This window comes from Rhinolophus ferrumequinum, chromosome 13 (assembly GCF_004115265.2).
Source record: "Rhinolophus ferrumequinum isolate MPI-CBG mRhiFer1 chromosome 13, mRhiFer1_v1.p, whole genome shotgun sequence".
Taxonomy (NCBI): Eukaryota; Metazoa; Chordata; class Mammalia; order Chiroptera; family Rhinolophidae; genus Rhinolophus; species Rhinolophus ferrumequinum.
In genome coordinates this window covers 49,375,050-49,394,321 of record NC_046296.1, presented here as the reverse complement: position 1 = coordinate 49,394,321, position 19,272 = coordinate 49,375,050, and the positions used below count along the sequence as shown (strand labels likewise).

General features: G+C 32.8%; 1 protein-coding gene across 10 annotated transcripts in view; it reads left to right on the top strand.

The window, feature by feature from the left end:
* Positions 1–19,272, top strand: part of BIRC6 (baculoviral IAP repeat containing 6) — a 210,029-nt gene that overhangs the window by 138,518 nt on the left and 52,239 nt on the right. For all 10 annotated transcript variants that reach the window (XR_004424875.1, XM_033125536.1, XM_033125539.1 and 7 more), the window contains 10 exons: positions 868–1,011; positions 1,454–1,583; positions 6,032–6,163; positions 7,097–7,264; positions 8,368–8,541; positions 9,820–10,016; positions 11,812–12,112; positions 14,082–14,299; positions 17,120–17,284; positions 18,167–18,335. Coding sequence is in view for 9 of the 10 variants with exons in the window: in XM_033125536.1 (XP_032981427.1) it covers positions 868–1,011; positions 1,454–1,583; positions 6,032–6,163; positions 7,097–7,264; positions 8,368–8,541; positions 9,820–10,016; positions 11,812–12,112; positions 14,082–14,299; positions 17,120–17,284; positions 18,167–18,335 (1,798 nt within the window). In the remaining variant the exon portion in view is untranslated. The remainder of the gene's footprint in view (positions 1–867; positions 1,012–1,453; positions 1,584–6,031; positions 6,164–7,096; positions 7,265–8,367; positions 8,542–9,819; positions 10,017–11,811; positions 12,113–14,081; positions 14,300–17,119; positions 17,285–18,166; positions 18,336–19,272) is intronic.

Below are 19,272 nucleotides of genomic sequence, written 5' to 3'. Positions count from 1 at the left end.
ACAAATCACATTAAAAATGTGAAAGATGATTTTATTGTGTTAAGTCTATGGGGCTAAAGATCTTGAAAGCTAGGATTATTTCAAGAAAAATTATAGTTGCTTTTTGCCGTATTCTGATCCTTTCTACCTGTTGTTTCTAGCTTCAACAAGTTGTTCAACATATAAAATAGAGTTAGTAATACTTGCTTCAAAGATTTTTTTGAGAAAATTAAGTGTTACAATGTATACAAAGTACCTAGCATTAATTCTGTCTGAAACATGGTAGACATAAATAAATACCAGCTTCTTTTGTTACCTCTTTACTTGTTACTGCTTATTCAGATCAAACTTTATTAATATCTAGAAAGAAAGCTATCATAATTTTCAAAAATTACTGAATGATTTAACTTTATTAACACTTCACTGCCTAAAGTAATTCATATTGGGAAAATATATCTGCTTAATGTGCCTAATTAAAAGGAAATGATGAAATTACTGTTGTTAACCAAGGCTATGAATATGGGTATTTGAAAATTTGGTTTATGCCTTTGGATAGCGTGAAACTTAGTGTCCCATTGCTTTCATAATTTTTATTGTATTGTAACCACAGTGATACTGACTAAAGTTAAAAGTAAGTTGGTTATGATAAGTATTTATAAAAACCCTATAGTAGTAATTTATCTTATCCACAGAAATTTTTGTTGCACTGTTAACTTTTTATCTATTTCTGTATTCATGTATTTTAAGATGAAATAATGTATTCTTTATTGAGATTTAATGTATTCAGATATACTTATTAATTCACATTCTTAATTTCCTCTTTATTCTTTGAAGTACAAAGCTTCAAATAAATTCTGCATTTAACTTTTGAATCTCTTGCCTTGCCAGGTTCTTTGTGAACTATTTCAGACATCTCCTCAAAGAGGGAACCTTCCAACGTCAGGGAACATTTCAGGGTTTATACGTAGATTATTTTTGCAGTTGATGCTAGAGGATGAGAAAGTGACAATGTTTCTTCAGTCTCCCTGTCCAGTGAGTTTTTAACAGTTAAATTAAATCTGTAATGATTAGCTGTGTGTAAAGATATTTTGTAATTTCACATCAGAGCTTGTAGTTATCTCTACAGTCTAATTTCTAATATAGCAAACTGAAACTAAACATCTTTTATACTTCATGATGGGACTTAAAAATCCCTTTTCTGTAACCCTACCCTTCTAGAATAGCATAATTATACCTTTCCTTGAATATTATAATTTGATTTGGGGGAAAATGACATAATATTAGGTACAACAGTGTAAAGCAAAAGCTAACCAACAGATCACATGGCAAATGTGCCACTTTTAAAGAAACGTGAAACAAGCCCTTTATATTTTGTATGCATTATTGAATTTTTTATTTTATGCTTTTGAAGTTTTTTGTAATGATATGTATATCAAAAAAATCACGTCTCGATTTCTTTTGAATTAATTTTCAGCTGTACAAGGGTAGAATTAATGCTACTAGCCATGTCATCCAGCATCCGATGTATGGAGCAGGCCACAAGTTCCGTACACTTCATCTGCCAGTCTCAACAACGTTATCAGAAGTTCTTGACAGAGTGTCAGGCAAGTCAAATTCAAGAATTAGGTTTTCTTTAACCTTATGTTAGATGTACATGGAATTTTATTACTTTTATAACTTTGTTTTATTGCATCCATTCACTCATTTAATGGCTAGAAAAGGTCAGGATATCTTCACATTTGAAGCATGAGTAAGTAGCTGATGAAGACAAAATGTGCTGTATATGCCAGCACCTGTAGTTTTTTTTGGTATAATGAGTGTAATGTATAGTTATGACATAATGGGTAGTTAGAAATGTAGACAAGCTGTTGGAGGAAGCCGTTGATGGAATTTTCTCACAATAAACTATCTGGCTGTTTTATAGGAGATGAATTCCAGGATATTAGGTTGGATGACAACATTTTAAGTAATAAACATTTACTAAATCTAGGGAATAAATGAGTGGTCAAAAGATGAAAATAAGTAGGTAAAATTTATTGGTGACCTTTATTGTTTATAATCGTCAGGGAAGAACATTTCCCCTAGGTTTCTTGCCTATATTTCAAAAGCTCTCAAATTTTGCCTTTAAACAACATACAGGTTATAAATGTATTAAAAAAATCACACAGTGTTTGATGGTAAAATGCAAATCAACTGTGGATGGTTGAGTTTATTGCCTCTCAGAAATCCTAACCAGTGAATAAATTTGAGTAGCTGCTATTTGTAATTTGTCCTAGGGATGTAAAAGTGAGCCAGACACATATTCTTCCCTTCAAAGTATTTATGATCTTATGTATGTCATCAGATTAAATAACAAGCTGGAAATTTAACTGTTTGCATTTTAATGTAAATATGTTTCTATCTGTATATATTAGAACTGAAGGAAGTTAGGAATACCTCACATAAAGCTGGAGATGTCTATTAGTTGTAAATATAAACCTCAGTTTAGAATAAAGGACTGGGTTGAAGAGATTTGGGAGTTGTTACCATATGCAAACAGTATGTTAAACTATATGAATGGATGTGATTACTGTGGGAAGATAAGGTAGAAACAATTCTTTTCCAGTTTTATTCACTTCATTTACTACAAGTGTGCATAAAAGTGTAATTCTTGCCTTTTTACAAGTTACAATAAAGTTTACAATAAAATGGCAGAATACTATATAAATAACTTTTTTTCTTGTTTAAAAATGTCCACCGTATCTGTTGCAGGTGTTTTTCTGAAAATAGAATTTTACAGACTTTTTTTTAACATAGCCTTAAAATTGTCTCTTTTAAATGATGTAGAAAAAAATGAGAAATTAGTTAATTAAATGAAGGAAGGAAATGGAGAATACTGAAATTCGGTTATTGAGATTTCATATCTTTAACTTGATAATGGAAAAGGATAGATGTTATATTACAAACTAACTGGAAATTTAACAATTTTTGTTTGTCTTTGCTATAAAAGAATGCTATTTTCAAAAATGTCATATTATTTAGACTATTTTACAGGTAAGTTCCTTCTATTACCTAAAAATTTTTTAAAATAAACTGATTGCTTTAGAATAATACTACATCCCAGTAGAAAGTCCAACAAAGAGTTATCCTGAGCAAATATTAAAAAAAACAAAAACTAAATTTAACCTTTATTTACCAATATTTTGGTCCTGTAAAAGTGTGTTAATGATCGTTAGCCAATATGTTTTATATATATATATATATATATATATATTATCAACATGTATAAAAACAAGTAATTGAAAATTATTTATCATTGGTTTTAAGCAACTTGAGTACTATGTGCCTTGCAGTTTTCTCCATGTTTCCTTATGATTTAACTTTGGTGACTTTCTTGAATCTGTGGGATCTCACCAGATTTGGAAACATTTTTACCATTGTTTTCTCAAATACTTTCTCCCCATGTCTCTCCTCTCTTTTGGTGATTCCAATTCCACATTTACTAGGCCTGTTGAAGTTGTATCACATCTCATTGAATCTTTGTTCCGCCCATGCTTTTGCCCTCTATTTTAAGATTTGGATAATTTATATCATACTGTTATCTTTCCAACCTAGCATTATGCCCTGCAAACTGCAGCCAGCCTTTGTCTTTCTGGACTCCCAATTCTGTATCTGCACCTTAGGTGACCCCTGGTTGTGCTGAGCTGTATTTTGGGAAACTCTCCAGGCAATAAACTGGAGCAGTCCTAGGGCTAACCTCATTTGATTTCATTCGCCCAGATACCACTGTCCTGCCGTCCTGATGCCTAGTGTCGGAAAGCTGTTTCTTCATACATTTTTCTAATTCTAGTTATTTCAGGTGGGAGAGTAAATTTGGTCTTCGTTCTTTTATACTGGCCAGAGTGGAAATCCAAACCAGAACAATTTTAAACAGAAAGTTGATAAAACTTTTTCTTAGTGATATCTTTTATTGTTTGAATGGCATTTATTGAGGTAACACCAAATACATTCTTATCACCTAATGATCTATACATGTTTTTCTACCTGATTATGCTATGAATTAATTTTGTGAGTTTTCCATTACTTATGTATTTCACTCTGACTTCTGTAACTGTTTTTCCATTTTGGGTTACTTGATTGTTTTTGTGAGAAAGTAAAATGTTTTGTTGCATTAATGTATTTATTATTTATGGTGCTCAAAAATTTTTTAAATTTCATAAAAGCAGAAACTGTCTAAAGGCAATCTATAGTTCAGAAGAAGCGCCAAAAATTGACATCACTGGGACGTTTTCCAGTACTTACAGAAAGCTGTAAAATAGAGGATAATACAAAAGATGCTGTTTTATCATATGATCATTTTAACTTTTTAACTTTATAATAAATCATTGGGTCATAATTGTGTTCAGTTAGAATAGTAAAAAGAAAATTTGTATCGACTATATCCACTTAGTGAAAACCATTCCTAATAACAGAAAAGTTCATCTAGCTTTTTGGATTTCTTAATGGCTAAATCAGATCATTATATGGCCTCCATTTCGTTCATGATTTTCAATAGTATACTATATTCCAACGTAACGAAAGAAAATATTAATTCAGAGAGTAACTATCTATGAAAGTCCTTAGATTTCATTTCTAAAGTGCTAGTGAAACATATAACTTTGTTGTAAGATTCCTAACTAAATAAAAATATCAGAACAAGAAATCTCTGTTACTGAAATTTGTTCCTTTGTACTCCCATTTGTAGAATAAGTAGAAGTCTAATGTAATGCTTTACAATGAATCCTGAACTTGAATTCCATATTTGCCCTTTACAGATTGTCAGTAACCTTGCTAAGGCTGTTTCCTTATTTTGAAAATAATATTCTTGATACACATGTTGTGAGGAACAGGTGAGATTTAGGTAGCAAGCAGATTGAACTATGCCTAAAATAAAGCAAATTTTCATGATAATGATTTTCATTTCCTCCAGAGGTAGTATTAGGTTGGTGCAAAAGTAATTGTGGTTTTTGCAGTTATTTATTTTCATTTTCTTTATTTTTTATTTTTAAAGATTTTATTGGGGAAGGGGAACAGGACTTTATTGGGGAACAGTGTGTACTTCCGGGACTTTTCCACGTCAAGTTGTCCTTTCAATCTTAGTCGTGGAGGGCGCAGTTCAGTTCTAGGTCCAGTTGCCGTTGTTAGTTGCGCAGCCCACCATTTCTTGTGGGAGTCGAGGAGTGGAACCGGAAACCTTGTGGTTGAGAGCCCACCCTCCAACCAACTGAGCCATCTGGCCACCCGGGAGCTGAGCGGTAGCTCATTGACTTTACTCTAGTCGCGGAGGGCGCAGCTCGCTGGCCCGTGTGGTAATCGAACCAGCAGCCCCATTGCCAAGAGCTCGCGCTTTAACCAACTGAGCCACCCGTACTCCCTTTACAATTATTTTTAACCTTTTAAACTGCAATTACTTTTGCACCAACCTAATACTATTGTAATATGTAATGTTTCCCAGAGATTGGATTTTAAGTATCCTAATTTAAGAGCAGTGGTGATTACCTTTCATTGATACCAGCAGGATTGAATATCAGAGTTTGCCTCATAATATTCTAAATTCATTTACATTGCCTACATATTAGTGGTAATATAATCTTGTATAAGATTTTTTTTAAAGTCTTCCTTGTTTTTGTTTTATTCTTTTAAATTTATTCCTCTCTCCCCACCCCCCCACCAACTCCAGTTCAAGCTATTGTTCTCAGTCTAGTTGTGTAGGACACAGCTCCCTGGCCCGTGTTGGTATTATGAGCCTTGGATTCCACCCAGCTGAGGCCGTCGGTAGCTGGCTGTCGGTCAGCTGCTCATGGCACCCAGCTCCAAGTCGAGCCATTGTTCACAGTCTTAGCTGTAGAGGGTGCAGCTCACTGCTCACTGGCCCACGTGGGAATCGAATCAGCGACCTCGGCTTTAGGTGCACAGTGCTTCAACCACCTGAGCCACTGGGCCACCCCTAATCTTGTATAATCTTCCTGAGATGTTTATTGCTTCCCTTAATGATTTTGAAAAGCAATGTATTTTACATAATATTTTCTTACAGATACACCAAGTATCACTGCTAAGTTAATTAGTGAACAAAAAGATGACAAAGAAAAGAAAAACCACGAAGAGAAAGAAAAAGTTAAGGCGGAAAATGGATTTCAGGACAATTACAGTGTTGTTGTTGCTTCAGGTATGCTTTCTGTTTTTTATAATCTTGACTTTGTTTGGGTTTCTATAAAATAGAACAATGTCCATTTACAGGAACTTTCTGTAATAGTAAGTATTAATGTAGAAAGCTGATTTAAAATGATATCTTAAGACTAGATATAAAACTGTTATACCAGAAATTTGTTACTCTTTGGCAGTGGTGTTATTAAACTTATTTTGTGTCCAAAGCTTACTATATTTCGTCAGTTCTTGAACTTGTGTGAATTGTTTAGATAATGCATTTCATCTTGATACTATACAGAGAATTATACTCCTATAAATCCACTAAGTGTTAAGGAATTTTTTTATAAGCTCCCTGTTTTAAAAAAGCAAACTGAAAAAGTATTCACTAGTTTTCATTTATGATGTTGTGTTCATTACATAAAATTGGAAGACGTAATCAACAGAAAATTGGTTGAAAAATGAGTATGTACTATTAGGTGCGGGAAGAAGATAAAATGGCCAAGATAACTGGTAATTTTGGAGGATATATTCCTTGATGTAAGTGCTATTATTTTAGTTAAAAAGAGAAAGTTCAGCGTACGTTACCTTACTCCTCCAATTGTAGACCTGTTTTTGTTTATTCTATCTCAGAGAAGAATTAGGAACACAGGATTTCCTACACATTTTGCACAAAACTGCTTTCTAATAAATAGATGGTCGTGTGTATCTCACAGAGTGTAGTAGGTAGCGATATTTTTTACTTTCTTGGAAAATAGTTACAAATGCAGCCAAAATAATTTGTGGAATGTCATGAAGGACAAATAGAATCAGGAAATCAGGTATTAGATCAGAAGAAACATTTCTATGATTTCGCGTTAGTTAGGAATGTGGTGCTTTATTAAAATATTATAGAAATACACTCACTTCATTAGTGTGTTGCCTATATAGAATCTTACTGATTTTTAACTTTTAGGACTGAAATCCCAATCTAAACGTGCTGTGTCAGCTACACCACCTCGCCCACCATCCAGGAGGGGGAGGACAATGCCTGATAAAATAGGAAGTGCTTCCTCAGGAGCAGAGACTGCCAACAAAATAATTACTGTCCCAGTGTTTCACCTGTTCCACAAACTCTTGGCAGGTAATGTTCACAGTAATAAAATGTCTAAGAAATTATTAATAATCTTACAACTGTATAAATCAGATGTGTAGTCACCACAATCATGTTTAATCAGGTGATATAGATGAGATAAATGAGTTAGTTACTGACTTTGTCCATACGGTACAAGAGAAGTGAGAACAAAAAAGGGAGTAGCCTATTACATATCCTTTTTAACACTACAATGTTGCATGTTTATGCTTTACTAGCTTCCTAAATTTTGCTGTCAGTGTGCCATAAAATTATCAAAATTAATGTTTTAGAGAGTTCATAACAAGTTATATAGAAAGCATAGTGAGGCAGATTTTCAATAACCAGTTCTAACAGTAGAACACTTAGATGTATCACTGATGGCTAAGCAGTATTTTCTCTGCAGCTAAAACATATTCTTTGACCAATATACTTTCCATTAGTCAAGGTAATAACCATTTTATCTCCATTTTTGTGTTATAATCAGATTTTCAACTAACTTTGAATGGGTTTTCATTCTTAGCTTTACATTAATTTAAATCTAGCAGAGATCAGCAAACTATGGCTGGTGGATTGGATGTCATTTTTAATTCTGTCATTTTTAGGCCAGTCATTGCCAGCTGAAATGACCCTTGCTGGTGGATTGGATGCCTCTTTTTATAAAAAACAAATTTGATTCAAATACAGCTATGCCTATTTATTTATGTATTGTCCATAGCTGTTTTCATGCTGCAGTGGTAGAGTTAGTAGTTGCAGCAGAGACCATATGGCCTCCCATAGCTTGAAATATTATTTGGCCTTTTGTGAAAAAGGTTTGCCAGCCCCAGGTGTATAGGAATGTCTGTTTCTTTGTTTCTATTTGCTGTGGCTCAGAAGATCTTGGTGCAGTTTAGTTAGGGACTAATTAACACTTTCTACAGACACTGTTATACACGTGTCAGAAAGATTTAATTTTTGTAAACTTGCCATGGGCTAATTTTAAATTGTTTTAAATTTGGTGTCAGAATTTAACTCCTACATATAGTTCAGTTAAAGCATTATGTAATTGAGTAAATCGAATCAAGTAAATGTCTCCCTCTTGGATTCTAGGTTTAACTTAATTCTATCATTTTTAGGCCAGCCATTGCCAGCTGAAATGACCCTTGCCCAGCTTTTAACTCTGCTATATGACCGAAAACTCCCTCAGGGTTACCGCTCAATAGATCTGACTGTTAAATTGGGATCAAGAGTTATCACAGATCCAAGTCTGTCAAAAACAGATTCCTTTAAAAGACTACACCCTGAAAAAGGTATGTGTATGATATTCCTTTAGAATTAGTCTGTAATCTGAGGAGGCAGGAATTTCTATAACTGATGACTTAATTTACCTCTGTTTTTCTTACATTAACTTAAAGTGAAGATATTTTTCTTTATGACTGAGTTATTTGTAAATATAAAAAAATTGCCATTATTTCCATTGGAAATTTATCTTAATTCCTCTTATCACTTGTTTTATGAGCACATGTGCTTTAATTTCTACATTATTTCTCCATGTGCCAAAGTGAATCATTTATCATTTTATAATCAAAGTGAGAACACCAATTCAGAATTTTCAATTTGCTGATAATTTATGTAGAGTGGTATTTATGTTTATAAACATTTTTACCCCCAAACAGAACTGGGATCATATATTTTAACATTTTAAGTTTTACTTATATTTTCCATTAAATATTACTAAATGTGCATTTTTATTGCCTATTTTTTAATGTGGATGTAACAGAATGGATCTTTCCCCCAGTTGTTGAAACATTCTGATTGTTTCCAATTTTCGCTATTATAAATGCTATGTAAGCAATAATTTTCAGTGTGCATATGATACCATCTTACTTTACCTTCAGTTTTCTCATGATTAAAGTTCAGTACTTAATTATTATTAGCCTTTTGCTTTCTTTAGTAAAGTTTAGTACGTTTCCTTTACTAGAAGTTTCAGCAGGATTGTCTTTTTTAATGTTTATATGGTCTGGTTATGTGTGAATATACTAACCTTTTTTGTTTGTGATTCAAAGTTAAACCAACATGGTAATTTTTAGTTTTCAGTAAGAAGTCTTTGTCATTATTCAGTTTTTTCCTGATTGGATTCTTTAGAGCATAGTATGTGTATATATTAATATTTTCTGTAAGTCTCTGAGGGCTTATTTTTACACAGAATGTTATGTACAACTGTGCTCCAAAGGACAATAATTCTCAAATGTCAATATGCTTATGAATTACATAACGTCGTTAAAATGCAGATTCTTGTTCAGTCTGGAGGGGTCCTGAGATTCTACATTTCAGAAGGTCTCCAGTGATGCCAGTGGTACTCGTTCCTGGACCGTAGGTTGAGTAGCAAGATGATAGGAGGCAATATCAAAAGTCATTTAGTTTAAACATTTTTGTAACAGCTGGCCTTCATACCGCTATATCTGAATAACAAGATATTTTTGCTCTTTTGTTGATTTGAGAGATGACAACAATATCTGCTTTGAAAATGGAAGAGTATTATAAAAAGAGATTCTTTCTTATCTGTCATTTATAATTTATTGTTCTAGATCATGGAGATTTACTTGGTAGCTGTCCAGAAGATGAGGCTCTCACTCCAAGTGATGAATGTATAGATGGGATATTAGATGAATCGTTGCTTGAAACCTGTCCCATTCAGTCACCTCTACAAGTTTTTGCAGGAATGGGTGGACTGGCCCTTATTGCAGAAAGACTACCTATGCTGTATCCAGAAGTAATTCAACAGGTAAGATAAGATTCCTAATTGAATGTCTCATTCCATGGCAAAGCCCTTTCTTCGTTTGTTTGTTTTTTCTTTTACAAGTTTTTCCCCCAGTTTTTTTGAGACATATTTTGTTTGCTTTTTAAATTACGTTAATCTTTCGGAAGTACCTTTTCACTTATAGTCTGAGTGTTGTATAAATGTTTCAAAGATCCACCTATACAGAGCTTTGTGTGAATTAGTAAGTACTGAAGAAACGTTGAAGATTGAGCCCATTTGCCAAACTCACTACACTGTAGCATTTACCTTGATTTTATGGTTTTCACATTGTAATATTTTTGTTTTTATGCTTCTTTAGGTGTGATATTAATTTGGGATATTACAGCAAATGGGAGAGTAAAATAGTAGTGTATTCTTCTACCTGAATACGCTATGTCTTTTACTTAACTTTTTTCTCTCTTTTGGTGCCATTTCTGCTTTAGATAGTTTAAAAAAATATTACTTTAACCTTTTCACCTGCTCATTAATGTTGCTGTTATTGACCTGTGTATATTCAGTTTTCTTTTGTTAGTGAGGGGAAGTATGGTGCATGGAAAGTTGTAAATACAAAACTCTTTATGTTTGTTGAATAAGGTAGGGGAATTATTCTCTCTGGTTTCATGTACTTAGTACATATGTGCCTGTATTAGTTTCCTAGGGGTGCTATAACAAACTGGTGGCTTATAATAACAGAAATTTTTCTGTTAAAGTTTAGGAGGCTGTAAATCCAAAATCAGGTGTCAACAGAGACATCTTTCAATGGCTGTAGAGGAGAATTCTTTCTTACCTCTTCTTAGCTTCTGATGGTTGCTGGCAGTGAATGGCATTCATTGGCTTGCAGCGGCACTGCTCTGATTTCTGCCTGTTTTCACAAGTCATCTTTCTTGTTTGTGTGTGTATCTCCTAATCAGAACACCAGTCATTGGATTTAGGGTCTACCCCAAGCCAGTAGGACATCATTTTAACTTGATTACATCTACAAAGACCCTATTTCCAATTAGAGTCACATTCTCAAGTCCTGGTCATCTTGGAAAAATTCTAGGATTAGGGCAGGGAATATGTAAGATCAGCTTAGATACAGACACCTGCTTTAAGGGGGTCCTACTAACCAAGTCTAATTCTATTTGGGCATCAAACAAAATAATACAGTAATAGATTATGACTTACAGAATAAAATTAGAATGCATATTGATATAAATTAATAAATGAATGAATAAATAGATGGGGAAGAAGGGAACATTTTTAGATACAGTTCAGTGTCAACTAATAAATGTAGAAGGAATGATAGAATTAAAAGGTAGTAATTATTATTTTAGGCAAGAATTATAAAAATGCTAATTCTAATGGATCAAAGTTTGGTGAGAAACAAAATTTTTACATACCGTATTTCCCCGAAAATAAGACCTAGCCGGACGGACAATCATCTCTAATGCGTCATTTGGAGCAAAAATTGGGTCTTATTTTAATTTTTGTTCCAAAAGACGCTTTAGAGATGACTGTGCAGCTAGGTCTTATTTTCGGGGAAACAGGATAGTCTCAAAAAATCTGTCTGTAGATACTTACCTCATTACAAAGGAGAAAATGGCAGATTCCACCATACTTATGGCATTATGTAACTCCTATGTTTGGGAACTCTTTTTAAAAAAAAAAAAAAAAACAAGTCTCTGTATTGATCTTCATATTCCTACATTTTAAAGAGATAATTTGAAGTCAGGTCATTAATTTGAACCTGATACAGAAACATACATATTGCCAAACAAGTTTTTTTTTTCTTCTTTAGGTGAGTGCCCCAGTTGTAACATCTACCACTCAGGAGAAGCCAAAGGATAGTGATCAGTTTGAATGGGTGACCATTGAACAATCGGGGGAATTAGTTTATGAAGCACCAGAAACCATTGCGGCTGAACCTCCACCTATCAAGTCAGCAGTACAGACCATGTCTCCCATACCTGCCCATTCTTTGGCTGCTTTTGGATTATTTCTTCGTCTTCCGGGCTACGCTGAAGTGCTACTAAAAGAGAGAAAACATGCCCAGTGCCTCCTTCGATTGGTATTAGGAGTGACAGATGATGGAGAAGGAAGTAAGTCTTCAGTGTTATTAATGAAACTTTGCATAGGTGGGTTGTGTAAAAGTTATTCAGATCATTGCCTATCATTCATCATCATTTATTTCTTTCACAGTTCAGTTACTAGATGATTTGTTGTTGGCAACTTAGTTCCAATAATAAACATAATGAATCTTAAGGTATCTTCATTTTCATTTCTTTATTCATTCAGAAGTGATTTATTGAGTGCTTATAAAACTGCTGGGCATCACTGGAGAGATTTAAAGATGAAGCAGATATTTAGATCCTCTAATAGCCAGTGTCCTCCAGCAATAGCAATGAGGAATGTGTACGAGTATAAACATATGGAGTTCCAAAGTTACAAAAGCCTTGAGAGGTACAACATGATGGAGGCTTGTAGGTGTGAAGTGATTTCCTTGATACCCAATGATATGAATAAGGAGGCATAGCAGTTTTTTTGGGGGGGGTTGGCGATAAAGGATAGAGTCGACTAAGGTTGAGATGAGTTATTTCAGAAAGAAGGAATGGTTTGAGCGGTATTTGTATGCTTAGAATATATAAGAAGTGATAAGTTGGCAGATGAATATTTGCATAAAAAGCAGCACTGAGGGCTCATTTTAAAAGTTGATATTGGTAACATCCTGGAAAGGTTTATTAAGAACTTCAGATTTTGTTCTGAATAGCAGTAAACATCTATCAAAGCATATCAAGTGGTGATGTGATGCAAATTTTTTTTAAGAAAGTAAATCTGGTAGCAATATTAGATTAGAGAGAACAGAATGAGGAAAATCACATAACGAAATGTTACATGATAATATATTTAATAATATAATCATATAGAATAATAATAGAAAACTGGTGATTTGTTTCAGTTGGGCTGGCAATTTTATTTAATAGATGGAAACAGAAAAATCATACTTCTAGTTTTTTTCATTTGGTTTAACCTTGAATTCTTCAGTTAATCTGTTTGAAATTTAATATATTTTTGTTATTTTAAAGTCACATCGGTTTGATTAGAGATAACTTTCACATGCCATTTAGAAAGAATATGCTGTTAGACCCTGTACCACAAAGTATATTTAATCTAATAAAACTGAATTTATTTGTGGATCCTGTAATTCTTATGCTGTTGAATATTCCAAATATATTCTTTTTCTTTTGTATTTTGATATTGATGGAAATCTTAAAAAGTGTTAAAAAGTGTTTTAAATGTTTTTATAATACTTTTTATTAAATTACAGCTTCTACACACTAAGTAGTCCTGGTTGTTTGGTTTCATCTAAAATTTTACATACTTTAGTAGATCAGGAATTTCTAATTGATCTGATTTTTTAAGTATATAGAGGGGTAAGAACCATTGTATTTTAGGATTCTATTATGAGACGGCAGATGTAACCCTAAACAGAAACGAATATTTTTAGTGAATATACAGTGAAAGTCTAATCCCTTTCTGCAGTGATTATCTCATCCACAAATTCATGTGACAGTAGTTTTCTGTTCATCGTTTGTTTGTTTTTGCATTTAACACTCCTTTCTAGCTAGAACATAGTAGAAAGCTATATTGCTAGAAAACAAAGTAGTTTTCACTTTCATTATCCGTTCATGATTGAAACTACTCCTAAGGCAAGCAGTTATTTTTATATTCTTGTAAAAAACAAAAACTTTTAATGCCTTTTTTTTTAATTGTTAGGCTTCAGTTTAAAACCTAGTTTATAATAATACATTTGACATAGCCTATAACTGTTTATTGTCACATGAATATATTTCAACTTCCTTTTGGAGTTTGTACATATGATGTCTTACAGAGCTTTTCCAGACACTATTGTTAAAGTTTAAGATGTTACTATTTGTGTATTTCGGTTATTTTCTAATAAATGGTATAATTTTGTAATACATTATGATTATTAATTTGTGGTCCTGTATATTGTTCCTTAATTGTTTTTTGAAATATTTTTAATTTTGAGTTTTTCTCTCTTTGATCTAGGTCATATTCTGCAATCTCCTTCAGCCAACGTGCTTCCAACACTTCCTTTCCATGTCCTTCGTAGCTTGTTTAGCACTACACCTTTGACAACCGACGATGGCGTGCTTCTAAGGCGGATGGCTTTGGAAATTGGAGCACTGCATCTCATTCTTGTCTGTCTCTCTGCTCTGAGCCACCATGCCCCACGAATTCCAAACTCTAGCCTCAATCAAGCAGAGGTAAGTTTGGGTTTAATTCTTTAGGTTATGAAAAATGAAGTACAGAAATTAGTTTTTTCCGAAATAATTAATATTTCAGAGACTTGGGTGTTCTTTTTTTGCCCCTAAAGCAAAGAATATTTAAAAAAGAAACTATGAACTAACCAATTGTTCTCTATTAGGCAATTGCAGAAAACCATGTTAACTTGTCTACTGGAAAAACAAAAAAGATTTAATAACTTTTAACAGGTTTTCCCATTTACCAGGATATGCTAAATTTACACTGTGATTCCTCTTCCTTTCCTTTCTTAAACTTTAGAGAATCATAATTTTGAGGGGTAGGTTCTAACCAGTATAGTAAGAGAAGAGAAAAAAGAACAAACATAACCCTGGTTATTTCAAGATGATGTTATATTTATAGAAAAATCCAGAGCAATTAATGGTATAAGTGATTTTAATGTGGATACAGTATGCAGGTATAATAAGTAAAAAGACATTTTTTATTCCAGCAACAACATAAAATGAGCTTATTAAAGACATCTTTTAGAATAGCAGCAAAAATAGAAAATATGAGTAAATCTGAAAAAAATACGTGCAAGACCTCTTCATAAAATGTATGAATTTTTAAAAAAGAAATGCTTACTACAAACTTTTTTTCATCAAAAACACTACTAAGAGAATGAAAATGAAAGCCACAGACTGGTACACTATGTTTGTGTGTATCTGGTAAAGAACTTTTATCCAGAATATTCAGAGAACTTCAAAAATTTCAAAAGAAAAAGGCAGAATACAATAGGAAAATGAGCGAAAGGCTAGAATGGGCAATTCACAAAAGAGCCTACCTAAATATCTACATAATATGAAAAGGTAATCTGTTTCATTGGTTATCAGAGAAGGACAAATGAAAACTGATATTCTATAACTACTCACCCATCAAAATGTGTAAAAGTTTAAAAACAAGACAAATATTGTCCCATCATCATTTGTAATAATGTAAAGATAGTAGAATGGATGAAATAAATAATGTAAAAATAATGGAATGGATAAATGAATTGTAGTCTACTGTGTAATGGAATATTGTAAGGTAATGAAAGAAAACAGGTAACAGCCAACTGCGCATAATAGCACTGATGAATTTCACAAGTACAACTAAAATGCCAGACATAAAGAAATATATACAGCATGATTTCACTTATAAAATGTTCAAAAATACACAAAATGAAACTATATTGATGAGGGTTTCACTTAGGTGGTAAAATTGTAAACAAGAATAAGGAAGTAGTGAGTATAAAAATCAGGATTATAATTAGCTTTGTAGAGGAATTAGGTGTGATAAATAGGAAATGGAATGAGGGTAATTTCTTATGTGCAGTGATCTAATTCTTGACCTGCATGGTTAAATAAATACTTGCAATTAATTGAAGTTGATCTGTTTGTTTTGTGTTCTTTCTGTATTTATGTTATACTTCACATTTAGAAATTTAAAAAAAATAGCTGTTTTTATCAGTAACCTTAATTCTAATGGAAAATATTTATATGGTAATAAAATTTTCATCATTTTTGTTTAACAGTTTGTCTTATAAAATGTGAAAGATGGAATTCCTCAGCCTTAGAGCCATAAATTATATTGTAAATGAATTTATGCAAGTATGGTTTATATGTAATATTATTCCTTAGAAAATATTCCCATTGAGGAAACGCAAGGCGTTGGCATTTCTTGCAAGTTACCCTTTGAACTAATAATTGCAAATGTTTTGGTGTACATAGTATGTTTGTTTTATTTTGTTTTTTAGTTTCAGTTGTACAAAACAATGTAATGGACATTTACACCAATAGGATGTTAAATTTAATGAAAGTTCTTTAAAGGACGGTTGTTGTTACAGAATTGATTTTACCGTCCACAAAACTAGTAATAAGAAATTGACCTTTACATAGTTTGAGGTTATTTCTAAAAACCAATAGTTCTCAGTTATTTTTTCTCTCTCTACACCATTTACATTTTTAATATGTTCTCTAGTCCCCAAAAAAAGATTTTTCTACACATTACATTCTGAACAAGAAAGAAATGAAGAATTACTCCTTCTAGAAACAGAGAAATCTTTCTTACTATGATTGAAAAGATGACACCATCACAGAATTCTCCTGATACATATAGCTCTTACTAGATTCATCTTAAAAGATCTGGCTCATATCCTTATTCGTTTTCTGTTTTCTCTCTCTAATTTTGAATCATTGACTCTTTAGGCCCTAAGGTGCTTTACCCCATCTTTTCCTGATAAATATTTTTAAATTGTTATTTATTAATTTTTAAATACAAGCATTTGTTCCCCATTTTCCCTAGTCCTACCCCCTTGGCAACTATCAATCTGTATTCTGTCTTCGTGTATTTTCCTACTCTGGATACTTCATATAAATGGAATATGTTACCTTTTGTGCCTATCTTTGACTTAGCATGCTGCTTTAGAGGTTCATCCACATAGCCTGTATCAGTACTTCATATGGCTGAATAACATTCCATTATATTTACATATCACCGTTTGTTTATCCATTTACCCATTGATGGGTGTTTGGGTTGTTTCTATTTTTTAGCTATTGTGAATAGTCTTGCTATGAACATGTTTGTATGTATTTGTTTGAGTATCAGTTTTTACTTTTTTGGTGGGTATATATACTACATACCTAGGAGTGTAATTGCTGGGTCACATAGTAATTCTTTATTTTTTTTGAGGAACCTTCAAACTCTTTTTCCCATAAAAGCTGAACTATTTATATTTCAGCTGGTAAATATTTTTGAGGATTGCTAAAACCAAATAGTAAAAACTTTTCATTTTTTGTTTTAAGCCTCAGGTATCAAGTTCTCATAACCCTACATCAACAGAAGAACAGCAGCTATATTGGGCCAAAGGGACTGGCTTTGGAACAGGCTCTACAGCTTCTGGATGGGATGTGGAACAAGCCTTAACTAAACAGAGGCTGGAAGAGGAACATGTTACCTGTCTTCTGCAGGTATATTTGCAAAGTTGGTATTGTCACTGATAACAGATAGATTATGTATTGTATTTGTAATAACTTTTAAGTATTGATGACTATCCAGGTAATCTTGAGCTACTTGTAAAAAGCCCATTATGCTCCCTGCTGTCAATACATTTATGATATCACTGGACGAAAATTGCTCTTCCTTCCTTGTAGCTCTTAAATTTCTTCCCTCTCAGTTAGCTTCTTCACTGGGAAAAAAGTAACAAGGACGGAATTATTCAATAACTGGAAAATCTACTTTCTTCCAGTCATCTTCTCATATAAAGAGCTGAATCTGGACTCTTAAAAAATTATTTATTTATATCTTTGTTTCTCATGTTCTATGACTTTTCTAGAATCATGCAAGTTGAACTAACTAACACAGAAAATCCCACAGAAATAAGAAAGGGAGGTGCTTAAAGATTAGCTTTAGTTCCTGATCAACTAAGTGATTAAAATTGATCAAGTCGTTAAGCATTTATTTTCAGCAGTTCTAGAATGATAGGCTCATTTTAGTATAAAATTATAAGATTCCATCACTAGTATAAAATTATAAGATTCCATCACTCCCAAACTGTTAATAAAACTTATTCAATAGAACAAATAATACCAGAGTTGCTCCTAAGGTTCTAAGGTTTTAAATTTGTGTTCGTACGTGGATTGCTTCTATATGTCTAGTCATATATGGTCTCTTACCATGTAGAACACATCCTTCTCTTTTCAAAGTCTAAAAAAAGAAGGTCTTATTTTTAAAGCATATAGTACAAGACATTGTGAATTGAAAATATATATTTTTGGTATTCAGACTGGATGTCTAACAAAATAGGGGCTTTTGAAGTATGTGAAGCTTAAATCCAACAATTTTTTTTTTAGGTTCTTGCAAGTTACATAAATCCGGCGAGCGGTGCGGTAAATGGAGAAGCTCAGTCATCTCACGAGAGCAGAGGACAGAACAGTAATGCTCTACCTTCTGTGCTTCTAGAGCTTCTTAGCCAGTCCTGCCTCATCCCAGCCATGTCCTCTTATCTACGAAATGATTCAGGTAAATCACATTGTAATTAATCTTCTGAAATATCTCTGTGGATGAATACTTTTGTTTATTTTGTCATTATCAGTTTAAATAATAAGGTTCAGTTTAAATATTTGACATTATTCTCTCCCCATATATATAGGTATAGGTTTGATCAACTTCTTCAAAAGTATTCTGGAAATACTTGTTTTTTGGGGCCCCTAATTTAATACTGTGTACTCGTGTGTCCTAGAACACAGAGTAAAATAAAAGACATCTCTTAGCGTTCTGATTTAGTTTTAGTACATTGTATTAACATGAAATCAGTAATATAGCATAACTGTTGGCCAGCAGTTAAAAATAACAAACTTAGTAATTTTTAAAATACAGTGTAAAAAATTTTTCTTCAAAGAACTTAATAAGTATAATTAAGAGAGTTGTTAGAAAAATTATAAAACAGTAAATTTGAAGCCAAAGCTTGGAGATAGGTAACTGGATACAAGGGAATTATACATTTGCATTAGGATATTTTATCTCCAATATTCTTAAAAGCCATGATAACCTTTAAGGAGAGAAGGTAGTTATTTTCATAAAAGATTTATTAGGCTAGGAAAATCCTTGTATAAAGGATGTTTTCATTTTAGTTTTTCTCAACGTACTGACTTCTATTTGTCATAGCCATGTTATTCTGAAAGCTGCATTGTAAACAAGGATCGTTTTTTTCCTCTAGCCACTGTCACTTAACATTTATGCTATTTACTAAGCCTGCAGATAACCCACTGGCCACTAGATGGAGATCCTCTTTCTTTGCTGGACGTAACTTCAAAAAATGTATGAATGTGAGAGTTAAGAGGTTGAATATTGGAGTTCCTTACCCTCACCTCATCTCACTCCCAGTTTTAAAAATGACATTTTCCTATTTTCAGAAAACAGCAGCACTGAGCACATTAAATTACTTGCCATTAATTTA